The sequence below is a fragment of the Anoplolepis gracilipes genome, chromosome 16, assembly GCF_047496725.1.
Source record: "Anoplolepis gracilipes chromosome 16, ASM4749672v1, whole genome shotgun sequence".
Taxonomy (NCBI): domain Eukaryota; kingdom Metazoa; phylum Arthropoda; class Insecta; order Hymenoptera; family Formicidae; genus Anoplolepis; species Anoplolepis gracilipes.
The window spans coordinates 2,145,627-2,157,997 of record NC_132985.1 but is presented as its reverse complement, the minus strand read 5'-3'; the positions used below and the strand labels follow the sequence as shown (position 1 = coordinate 2,157,997).

Here is a 12,371-nt window from a genome sequence, read left to right as displayed (position 1 = left end):
CTAAGCTACTCCCACCACGGCACAGGCGTCCTAGGCAGCTGCGCCTTCGGAGTTCGGAGCCGAGCGAATTCCGAGAAGTTCGGTAAGTGATACTCGGTTACGCGTTTTTGTTGGTGTTTTCAAGCCGTATTGTCTTGCCCGATATTTGTTTTGACTAACGCGTGCCTCGAGTTCAACCATGTGGAAGTTTACAAGCCATTAGATAACGTCGAACAGCAGAGAGAAGTACGTATAAAGTAGTTATAAAGTAGTTAATTCGCAGATTTTCGCACGTAAAAATAATTGCTGGGCAACAACGTTCATGTTATAGAACACTTTAAAACCTTATCGATGCTCTCTCTCTATCCTTTTGCCAGAGACAGAACAAGAATGTAAACTTTTCTCTTTTACTGATTTGATCTTTTTCCTCTTGAATATTATCGAAAATCCATCGGACAGAATTCTCATGCTACAATAAAAGTTTGAAATCCATTGTAGAGTTACAAACGATATTTAAACGTTGGATTATGCTGTTTTATCGTAATTATAATAGGGTAATAATAGAATTGTTACGTTTTTTCATGCAATAATATCGAAATATATTACGGATTATTAAATGAGCTCTATTCAAGATATATTTTTAGAAGATATAATATTCTAAGAATATACTTTAAATATTATATAATATTATGCGCTTATAGGGAGTTAACATTCATGGAAAATCACTAGGCATTTTCAATCGGCGTATACCTATGTCAATATTCGATAATAATAATTCAAAACTCTGAAAAAGTTTAGTATTTATAAGATGTTCAATATGCACAAAAAAAACACACATACAGACATAAGATTTGAAGATAAAATAATCCACACACATACACACATATTCAAGATATTAATTAATATTAAATTATAGTTTTTTTAAATATTATTATTTAGCGAACAGTCATAAAGTACAAATATTTAAATACACGTCCGATCAATAATGTCTAGTGACTAGTAACATATAAAGTGTTAACTGCTAAGACATTAATAAACCCTATACAAGTATACAAGATTTATAGGGAACTCTAATGGATCATTTATATATTTATAGGAAACTCTGTGTTAATCTACCCCATGCATGACGCTGCAACGGCCGTGAACATGGATTCAATTTGAAGCATCGACACTGAACACTTCCGTGCAACCGCATATTTTTTTCGGGCGTCACAAGGTAAGATACTTCGGCAATATTATCTTATCGCAAACGATATGCGTCGTTAATGCATTCAAAAATGCAGCGTTAAAATGCTGCGAAGGTAGTAACTTTTTTGTTCACAGGTTATATCTCTTAAAAAAAATTTATACATTAAATTTCTACAAGATATAAATTTTTAACGGCAATTCGACAGAAATAATATTTGCTCGAAATATTATTATTTTAAGGTATTTTAAGGAATTTTGAGCAATTTTTTTTATCGCAAAAGATTTTTATTATTATACATTTAAAAAATATCGCGGCCTTAAACGTTACATAATAGATAATAACGACTTTGTGTATTTATAATATTAGTAGAAAAGATTACGTTTCTTTAAAAAATTATACATTAAATTCACATAAAATATGCGTTTTTAGTAAAGCGATTGAGCTTGATGGAAATAATTACTTGTTAATTGAAAAATTATTATTTTAAGGACTTAAATTTTTTATTCAGAGAATTTTAAGAAATTTATTTTATGGCCAAAGATTTTTGTCATTGCATTCAAATATCATGGTTTTAAAATGGAGATAATGTTATTCTTTTTATTATTGATAAAAAAGATCTCTTTAAAAAAATTATATATTCAAATATAAATTTCTAACGCGGATAATTAATCGGCAACTCGATGAAATAATTACTTGCTTGAGAAATAATTATTTTAAACGCACAATCATTATTTTAAATGATTATATTGTTATGGAATTTTATTAATAATGGAATTAGAGACGCTTCCTTATGATAACTGCATGTATACAAAATGCATAAAATTCAATCTTGTTTGTCTATGATATATTTATATAATTTGGCTGTGAATAGAAATTTCATTAAACTACGTTCTCTCTCATAAGTTATAATATAATTGAATAACATTGCTAAAAAACTGGCTTACGATAAGATAAGATAGCTAATGTATGTCATGTTTGCATTAATCAGAACTATCTGGTCACAGCTTTTACGATACGATATAAAAGATATGCCACTGTATTGATCACTGAATTTATCATCTTTGATGATAGATTAGAAAAGAGTAAAATGACAAGTGATAAATATTTCTCTTTTGTGCTAAAGTTTTATTTACACGATTAATACTATCGTATTATTATTAATTATGAATGAATCATAGCGGAAACTTGTATGCACGTGCAATTACGATATGTTGAATGGAGTATAAAAAATTTCTTTGCAATATCTTTACGAGATTGACGTGGTTCAATGAGAGTGCGCGTAATTGCGAGTTGCCGCTTCTTTGAGTACTACTTTGTGCGTGCAATTTGTCGGATACTTATAGCAACCATTTATCACGGAGAGCAAAATTAATTTAGATGCGTACCACGTTGCATTGGCGGCGTTCGTGCCGGACATTTAACATCTGTCTAACGCCATGCATATGCACATGCTTACATACGTGCCTATGCAAATCCACGTGTTTTACCTCTTCGCAACATTCATTCGAAACAGAGCAGTGAAACCGTGTGCAAACGCCGCGCCGGCTAAAGTATTGTATATTTAATGTATACAGTGCAACTTACCTATTGCAATAACCAGGTAGGAATGTGTAGAGAAGCATATTCATAAGCTATGCATTTAATCTTGAATATCTATAAATTTTTATAAATGGATTATATTAATCATTTTATCGTGAAAGATATGTCACAAAATATTAGAGCAGTATATTCATATGTTATATAACAAAATGTCTTATTCTTTTTCTCCTTTCAAGCATTTGTAGAATAATTGCGATGAAAAGTATTTAATTCAAAATGAATGTTTAAAAGTTCTGATATGGTAACTGGTCCAATTTCGACGACAGTCGAGGAGAGAATGCAGTCGTTTCTTAATGCAAATGTGTATGCATGAAGGTACGCGTCAAGTTTTCCTAGGTATTTCGCCGCGAACGGGAACGTATTTTTAAATTCAAATGAGATTTAGTTCGTATGCTGTCTAAATTTGCACGCGGAAACGTAGTCGCCGCCGGGACGGCTAATCGTGTGTGCCAATTGTTTCAACCCCGTCGTGTTTCAAGTTTCAATACCGTTCCGAATTCGCGTGTTCTCGAGACACGGCCGAATTTCCAAGCAGCCGCGCTCAGCTGAGCGCGGATGCATCGATTTTTCTCTCGTTCGCTGCACCGGTGAGATGCAGCTCCGCCCGTGGATGCATCTCCTTGCGTTTGCCAACATCTTCTCTTCCACTTCTCCACTTTGGTTCCGCATCCTTTGTCGAGCGGAAGAAGTAAAATGCTCTTTCGAAACTGTTGGCAACAAGAAGTATTGCCTTTTTGACTACCATCTCTGACATTAAAGACATTTTGAGAAAAGAAGAATAAAAAGTAAAAGAAACTTGTATTACTTATTATTTACTATTTGCTCGCCAATTAGATAGTGAGTCTTATGGTTTAGAAAGTTATCCAAAAAAGTAAATATTTATTGAAAATGTAGCCTTTAAAATTGTATTAGTTATAACCCGGAATTTATAAATAATTTTTTTTTTGTAGAATTTTAGGTTTTTTTACAGAAAGGAATTTAATAATTAAAATAATTTTGTAAAAATTAATGTGAGATCAAAGATAAATTTTCGTGTAAACTTAGCAAGACATGAATTTTATCATAAGAAATGTAATTTATTATTGCATTATTCAATATTACATATATATTATATGTGTAACAAATTTCTTACGTACACGTGCTACGGCAAAGTGTTTACTCCTGGCAAAAATCTCTGGAAAAATACAGAAAACTGGGAATATTCAAGGATTTTTTGGTATCTAGAAAAATCAGGGAAGTCTCGTGGAATTTTATTGGGATTCAGGAAATTTTTTCGAAAATTCTTTTATTAATAATTTTGTTTTTCATCTTGTAAATAGTCAGCCATGTGTGTGAAACTGGCGTCTCACTTCGTGGAAACTCATTAATTTTTGTTTCATTAATTTGAGAGTTTTGGCTTTATTTTTAATAAAGCATTTTTCTAGAGTTTTTGATAAAACTAAACAAATAGTTCTGACTATTTAACAAAAAGAATGGCTTAAGACAAACTGAAATGTCAAGTTTACTACGTTTTGCTTTGTTTATTGATGATTTTTTTGTATTTCTTTTCATATTTTAAGCGCTTGAAAATTCTACGATAGTTTTACAAAAAGTTCAATGTGTAAAAATTATTAGAATATTAATTAAACAATTAAATTATTCGAGATACCGAAGATATTGAGACGCTCGTATCTCCGCTCGACTATAATAAATCAATTGTGCATATATACAGAAGACGTCATTAATGCCTTTATAAATGAATTTATGTATATCAATATATTTATATATTTTACATATACATATATAGAAAATATATGTGCACAAATTTATGTGTAAATTATTAATGACCCTTTCTATACAAACTATAAAAATGAGATGAAGTTATATTTGTTCTATTGTTTGTTAATGATTATTTGTACATCAAAATATTTGAATAATTGCAATATTCCTTATTCGTAAAAGATAATACGTATATAATCGTTTATATATTATTGAACAAAAATATCGGGCGTGATTTTTTATACATAGGTATGTTAATATATTTTACGATTACAAATATTACATATTCTAGCTTTATTATTGTATTTTCTTCGTGTAGAGAAAAATTATTATTATATTATTTTGTCGCGAAGTAAAGGATACAGTATATAAACACGTTCGGCGCGAAGCATATTATTCTTTTTATTTGGAATTTGGAACAAAAATACCTGAAAAATAGCAAATTTTCAAGGAATTTTTTTACAAGATTTGAGTAGACACCTGTACGGGAAAATTTACGGGAAAAAAGGATAAGATCATTTCTCATCGGGGGGATAGGATTAAAAAAATTCGGGGTCAAGTTCAATCGCCATGAATGAAGAACCGAACGAAAGAAACTGCAGGTGAACGTCGTTGGCAATGTTAACGTTGTAGCAGGACTGGTTTCTCGAGATTTCACGGTTCTTCGAACAGGTAGTCCCCGCAGGATATGTGCGAGTGGCAAGGGTGGAAGAAATCGGAGGGATCGAGTGCCCGGTTGTGAACCCGTCATTGAAACTGATCATTCTACGCGGGTGGTACATCACTAATTGCGTCTTATTCATGGGTGATCATCTACTTCTGAACGATCATGCCACGTGTTATCGTCCTTTAACAGCGCCGTAGTCTCGAAATAATACCGTGAAATCGTAACTATAAATTATTTCCGAGGTACCGCGCGCGTTTCTTAGCTTTTAAATATACAATATGTATCATGCTTGAGATCGGAATTGAATGGTGATTTTTCGAGAAACTAATAATCTTTAGAAAAGAAAATAATTAACTGACTTGAATGTGTGTAATCTTTCAACTCTTAAAAAATTTAATATATATTTTTGAACGAAAAGCAAAATATTCCATTGTATATCAAATTAAAATTGAATATTTCTTGATATATCTTATGTGCATACGTGATATATTAGTTTTTCAGATTCCAAGTAAAAGTTAATAGAAAAAAATATTTTTTCTCTTTCTTTTTATCTCTTTTTTTTCTTTAAATAAAATTTTTATCTTTTATTATTTTTTATGAATTGCTAATGTTGTATTATAATTATTATATATCATATATCTCTCTCTCTCTCTCTTTCTCTCTCTCTCTCTCTCTCTCTCTCTCTCTCTCTCTCTCTCTTTCTCGGTAGAATTTTATATGTTAAAAAACAAGGTTTTTATCTCTTGTCTGTAAAACGATGTCCATACTCTTGAAGCTTTATCATCGAAAGGGACTTTCAGAGAACAAAACTTTCAAGTGAGCAGGTATTGAAAGTTTCATGCCCCATTTGTGCTCATCAGAGACTTCTACGAGAGTGGCTCTCAGACAATAAAACTTTTAAGTTAAACACAGTGGAATCTCTTACATAGATCGCAAATAGATTCGATCCAAATTAAAATAACTTCTATCCCCTGAGATTGTCAATTTTAATGTTATAAATTTTTTTGAATGTTTTTGAATTATAAAAATCCAATTGACAAGAATTTGATAGAAAATTAGAATTTTTGAGAACGTTATTATGATATGACGTATATTATGATTCCAATCTAAAATATAATTTAAAATCAGATTACATTGAAGAAATTTCAATTCAATACTTATATGTCTCGAGATCAATCGATCATGTTTGTATAGTGATGTCGCGGGAAAAGGGTCAGTCGGTGGCATTACCGATCGCGATAGGAAATCGAAATTGATATTCGGTTGATGCACTTGCATTCACTTGTCGCATTCTTGATGTTCCAAAAAAGAAAGAGAAAGAGAAAGAACATTCCGGTCTTTCATTCATCTGTCTCTCTAAACTCGTACCATCTGGTCTTCCACCTGCGCCCAGCCAACTGTTTCTTTACCATTGCAACCAGAGCAGGTTCTGTTTTTTTTATTCCGAACGTCTTTCAGTATCTTATTTCTCGACGACGAGATATAGCGAGCGAGATAATATCGATGCATGTTTAAAATCCCGTGAATTGTCTTTCTCGTTCCGCCATACGGATAAAAATTTCGCACTTTAATATTGAAACAATCGAAGACCAGACACATATGAATTTAGTTATTTTTCTCAGTGAAATTTTACAAGAAATAGATATACAAAGTAAGTCAGATTTGCATAAATATTTCACACGATAAAATTGTTTTGCAAGAGATTTTTTAAAGCCAAAATTATCTCGAAACTTATGTGCGTGCTACTTAAAACAGAAAGTCGTATATACATAATAATTATTGAACTTTTCGTTCACTTGTAAAACATAAGAATTACAACTTTGTAATAAATTCTTTTTTTTCGCAAATTATATAGCATTTAGTCTGAAACTTACGTAACGCTTAATGTACGCGTACTTACTGCAGAAATAATAATTAATCATTAACTGTATAATATTATTCTCTTTTTTGCGTGTACATAAGTATCACGTTGATACAATCTCATGCGAGTTAAATGAGGGTCATAATAATCTTCCCCAGGCCTTTGTCCGAGACGTCCAATACCGCAATATTACAACGCGATTCTTATTTTGTCAAGCTTTAAAAAACTTTCCTTTGATCTTTCTTTTGATTTTTAAAACAAAAGAATATAAAAAATTAGGAAAATCTCCATTTTATAGCTCTCTCTTATAAAAATTTTCTTATAAAGACTTCTCTTATATAAAGACTCTTTTATAATTCTTATATTTTATTAATAAAATAATTCTTTTACAATAGAGAAATATTATATTTTAATTCAGCATAATTAAAAAGGAACTATATATGTGCAAAGAACATATAAATAATATCTCAGACTCTATGTTTTTATATTTTAATTTTAAGAGATGAAGAAAAATAAAAAAGTACATTTTTTTTCTGTATGTTTCTTAACTTTTACATTGTTAATCAATATCCATTAAGTCTTTAATACAAGTGTAATAACAAAAAAAATAAGTGGTTCCGGCCGGGATCGAACTGGCGACCTTCTGCGTGTAAAGCAGACGTGATAACCGCTACACCACGGAACCTTGATGACTTAGGGTGATCATTGTAGCTCTGAATAGAAATATAGCACACATTTAGTCTCTACACAGTGTCTATTTTTAAATAATTGCGTTACTTAATATTAAAAAAATATATGAAAAAATTATCATATATGAGTTTGTAATCATAATTATATATGAATTATAAAAGAGTTTGTACTCACAGTCGATAAATTACATGACTTTGTCTCATGTTATACAGATGGCAACTGTAATCCATATGTATATACCAAAAACAAATCAGATTTATTTTATAAATTTTATATGTGTTAGATTTTATATTTCTTCTATTTTTTAAATATTTTTGAGTTTAAATATTTCGATGTAACTAATACATTTAATATATTTCTCTTTTTATTTTCTTCTCATTTTACATTTTAATTTTTATATAACATTTATTGCTTTTTATGTTATTAGTGATATAGTATAAGAATAGATTTTATAATCCAAATTATAAAATCTTTTTATACTTATTTTTCTCTGTCTTTGCAATAATTTAATTTAATAAAGATTTTTATAAATTTTTTATAAATTTAATTTAATGCTAAGAGAAAAAGATTTAGAATTTATAATATCGTAATATTATAAATTTTTAATCTTATTGTTAAAATACATTAAAAATAATTCAATTTCTTTTTTACTTAATTTTATTATTATTATAATTATTTTATATTTTTGTAATTTAGATAATCTTTAAATGCTTTATAAAATCTTCTAAAGAATTGCGGTTTTTATACTTATTGATTTATAATTAATTTTTTCTTCTCTTATATATATTTTTTAATTTATTTATAAAATTTTAAATACATAAAAAGGCTCTTCTCTTTCTCTTATAAATATAGTCGTAAAAATATAGTTATTCAATTATAAATATAGCATTTTATGAAAGCCAAAATATTACTTTTTAATTGTTAGAAAAAGAATTGTAAGTAGATAGTTGTAAACTCTGACTAAATTCAGCTATTTCAGCGACTTAAAGCTGTTATATCATTATTAAAGAATAAATATAAATTTTCTTGCATTTTTCAACCACTAGTTGAAATCAGTTGACCATTTTAATCGGCTTGAGAAGTTGCCATAAATCACAGTAGGCTCGTTAAATCATCTTCTAACACGATACAATATGCGACGCATTAAATTTATTATAATTACGAATGCATTCTATCACTCTCTGTACGCGCGATTTACAACCTCTCAAATTGGCAACGTTAAAATTGCATATTGGCAAAATTAATTCGTCGAAACATTTGCGTATTCACGAGACGCTTTAATTTTATTTGATTAAACGAATCACGTTTACATGCATGGAAGAGTACATTCAAAAATTCATTTCAATTATCACAAAAAACAGTGTTATATTTTTATTTTGATAGTGATAACATTTTAATAAAATTATGATATATATAAATATTATATTTTTACAAAATTAAAATATTATCACAAATTATCAACATATATATATATATATATATATATATATATATATATATATATATATTTACAAAATTAAAATATTATCACAACTATCAACGTATATATATACGTTTTAATATTTTTATAGTATATTTTTATAATATATTTAATATTTTTATTTTTGTATAGTATAATATTAAACGTTTAATTTAATTATTAATTATTAATTCAATTATTAACATTTTATTACAACATTGCTATATTGGAAACTATAATGTTTTAATTTATGTTTATTATGGTAGAATATATTATTTTTACATACTCTTATACTTTATAAGAATATTATAAAATCAAGAATTATATTTTTTATGCATTGAATTGTTATTAGGCGAATTTGCATTTTGAATTATGTCTCTACGATAACATATTGACGGATTATTCGCAGATTATAAGCCGATCATAATTGTATCTAATTATTTATTATTAAGAAATGAATGATGGATATTTATGATAATTTAAATTGCCGTTTTTACCTAAAACGAATTACCTAAACTATTAAATATTAATCTATTATAATTTCTAATAAAATTAGAGTTGTAGTATATAGTATAAAAAACTATGAACAGTGACTTATTGTTAGTGAATCAGTGAATGGTATTAATAATTCCAACTTTATCGATAATGTAAAAATATGTCGCAGATATTTTACACACACGTCGTAGATATGTTCATACAAATATTGCGTAATTATTATATATAAAATCTTTATTTATTATATTTTACAATTAAGGGTTTTAAAGTTTGGTGGACGTTTATAATGTTTGAAAAGTTACATTTACAACAAGATCCTCGGTAGTATAGTGGTTAGTATCCCCGCCTGTCACGCGGGAGACCGGGGTTCGATTCCCCGCCGGGGAGGTTTCTTTTTTTTTCTTTTTTAAATATATCCTATGTTATAATTATGTGTGTATTAAATATTTGACTTTTCTATAGATAATCTTATAAAAAACTCAAACTTAACAAAAATTTTTTCCGAAGCATTCCTATTATACATACAGTCTCATCATTCTTATTAAATTGTTTCATCAATTTATAGTTTATTTTTCTATCATGGAAATTTTATTACAATATATTACGCGCACAATTTTTTTTCAATATCTAATATTTATTTTTAAATATATTTTGATCAAATATTTTATATGTATCACGTATAAAATGATTGAAATTTTTACTACTTTTTTTAATAGAAAATTCTTTGATATATTTCAGTTTATTTTATTTAAGAAAAGTTGTGTAGTTATTTTATTGAGAGTTTAGGGAATTTTATAAGTTGATATTTTTCTGTGTCAGAATTCTGAATATAAAGATTTAAATATGATATATATACAGATAAAAGATAATTTATTTTTTAATTTTTACTACTTTGCCATTTATGTAAAAAAAATATGTTTATTTAAAAAAATATAAAATAATATAACAGATAAATTAACCAATACATGTGCCAAATTAAAATATCTATAGCTATTATCATATATAGGACAATGACGTAATATACAAAAATTATTTTTCATAATGTACTGAAAACAAAATAGTCATATAGAAATATACAGATGTATATAAATAGCACATAAAACATGCCCTTATACAATCTACATTTGCATTAGGCATACATTTATACAATCATATAATCACACAAAAGATTCTTTGCTAAGCAAAATATCAGTATATAATATATATTATCATATAATATTAAATATATAATATGTGACAAATGTCAATAACACACCAATTATATCCACAATTATTATATATTGTGGTATTTCTTGTATAATATAGTACATTATAATTATAAAGTAGCCAAATAATTAGCATAATTTTTAATTAAAAGCAATTTTTTTGCTTGTTATATCCTAATTTAAAAAGTAGGAATATACGTCATAATATGCTCTCTTTCTACTCTAGCAATATATCTCTCTAGTTTTCTCGAGAACGGATATTTATTGTTTATGTAAAAGCAAAAGCACGGCATAGTTACAAAATGTGATAAATGTATTGAGTAAAGTTATCAACAAAGTCTGAGGTTTCGATCCATTATTGTGCTGCTAATTGTAAGAGACGATCGCGAGCGCGAACAACGGAGTGAAAAATCAATGCACGATATTATATATTATAATGAAATTCGTAATAATTAGTTATGAAGAATGTAGTGATCTCTTAATTTTTCATCGATTGGATTTTTTAATACCTTTACTATCGGAATTACGTATTGCTATCGAAACTTTTAACTTGACGAGATAGCGGATTTTGTGATTAGCCTGATGCAATACAAAATGAAATCAATACTCTTCGTTTTATTTATCGGTTTCCCTTTTAATAGCTGTAGCAAGACAACAAGCAAGGATGATACCGGCGATCTAAAAAAGAAAATGTATATTTATATTATAAGATTTAAAATATTGCTAATTTTGAACACATTTTTTCGTCTTATAGTAAATATCAGCATATAATTCTTCAATTAAATAATGTTTTTTTTAGAAACATACATATATTTCTGTGCCAGCAGATCCAGATTTTTATTTATCTTTCCTTACTACAATCTTGCTTGTTTAATTTGATTTAATCAAACTGAAGCAAATTCTGACACGGTATTGACTTGAGATATTTAATTAAAATATCTTATAAAATAAATCAAACAAAAAATTTACTTACCTCTATGAAAGCTATCCCGATACCTACGCCGATCAAAACCGAAGCGCCCTTGTGAACTCGCATTTCCAGTTTGCTGAAACAACCCTCCTTGTACACTAATGTACTACTAATCTGACAAATCACTTGCATATCTTGCATGCAACAAGAGGACGGAAAAGATGATGTAAATCCATTAGCCGGGCTCCAATCATTAGGACCATCCACGCCGCAACATTGCAACTATCGTTTGAACAGACAAAATTAACAAATTAATTAAACAACTATTTAAAAAACAATTTAATTTAATTGAAAATTAATCATCTTTTTTTGAACACGTATAAATTGTATATATTATTTTGGTTTCCCAAATTAGAAAAAAAAAAATTATTTAAGATACAGGAGTATCAAAAGTACAATATTTTAAGGCTAAAGTATAAAATATTATTTAAAATATAAATTATTATTAATGCAAAACTACAAAGTAGAACACTCTAGTGAATACATTCGCAATAACGAA

The 12,371-nt window shown here is 28.1% G+C and overlaps 1 protein-coding gene, 1 long non-coding RNA gene and 2 other non-coding genes across 4 annotated transcripts in view; 2 read left to right on the top strand and 2 right to left on the bottom strand.

Annotated features, from left to right (window-relative positions):
* Nucleotides 1–15: 15 nt before the first annotated feature.
* LOC140674461 (uncharacterized) overlaps nt 16–12,371 on the top strand; it is a 22,164-nt gene continuing 9,808 nt past the window's right edge. The window contains exons 1-2 of the long non-coding RNA XR_012048225.1: nt 16–225; nt 1,076–1,195. This is a non-coding gene — a long non-coding RNA (uncharacterized lncRNA). The remainder of the gene's footprint in view (nt 226–1,075; nt 1,196–12,371) is intronic.
* On the bottom strand, nt 7,666–7,738 carry Trnav-uac (transfer RNA valine (anticodon UAC)). The gene has a single exon. It is a non-coding gene; the product is annotated as a tRNA-Val (tRNA).
* Trnad-guc (transfer RNA aspartic acid (anticodon GUC)) lies at nt 10,013–10,084 on the top strand. The gene has a single exon. It is a non-coding gene; the product is annotated as a tRNA-Asp (tRNA).
* The window catches only part of LOC140674485 (CD63 antigen-like), a 3,295-nt gene continuing 1,652 nt past the window's right edge, over nt 10,729–12,371 (bottom strand). The window contains exons 4-5 of the mRNA XM_072908048.1: nt 11,876–12,094; nt 10,729–11,580 (exon numbers count right to left, since the gene is read on the bottom strand). Of these exons, the coding sequence (XP_072764149.1) occupies nt 11,518–11,580; nt 11,876–12,094 (282 nt within the window). The 3' untranslated portion in view covers nt 10,729–11,517. The remainder of the gene's footprint in view (nt 11,581–11,875; nt 12,095–12,371) is intronic.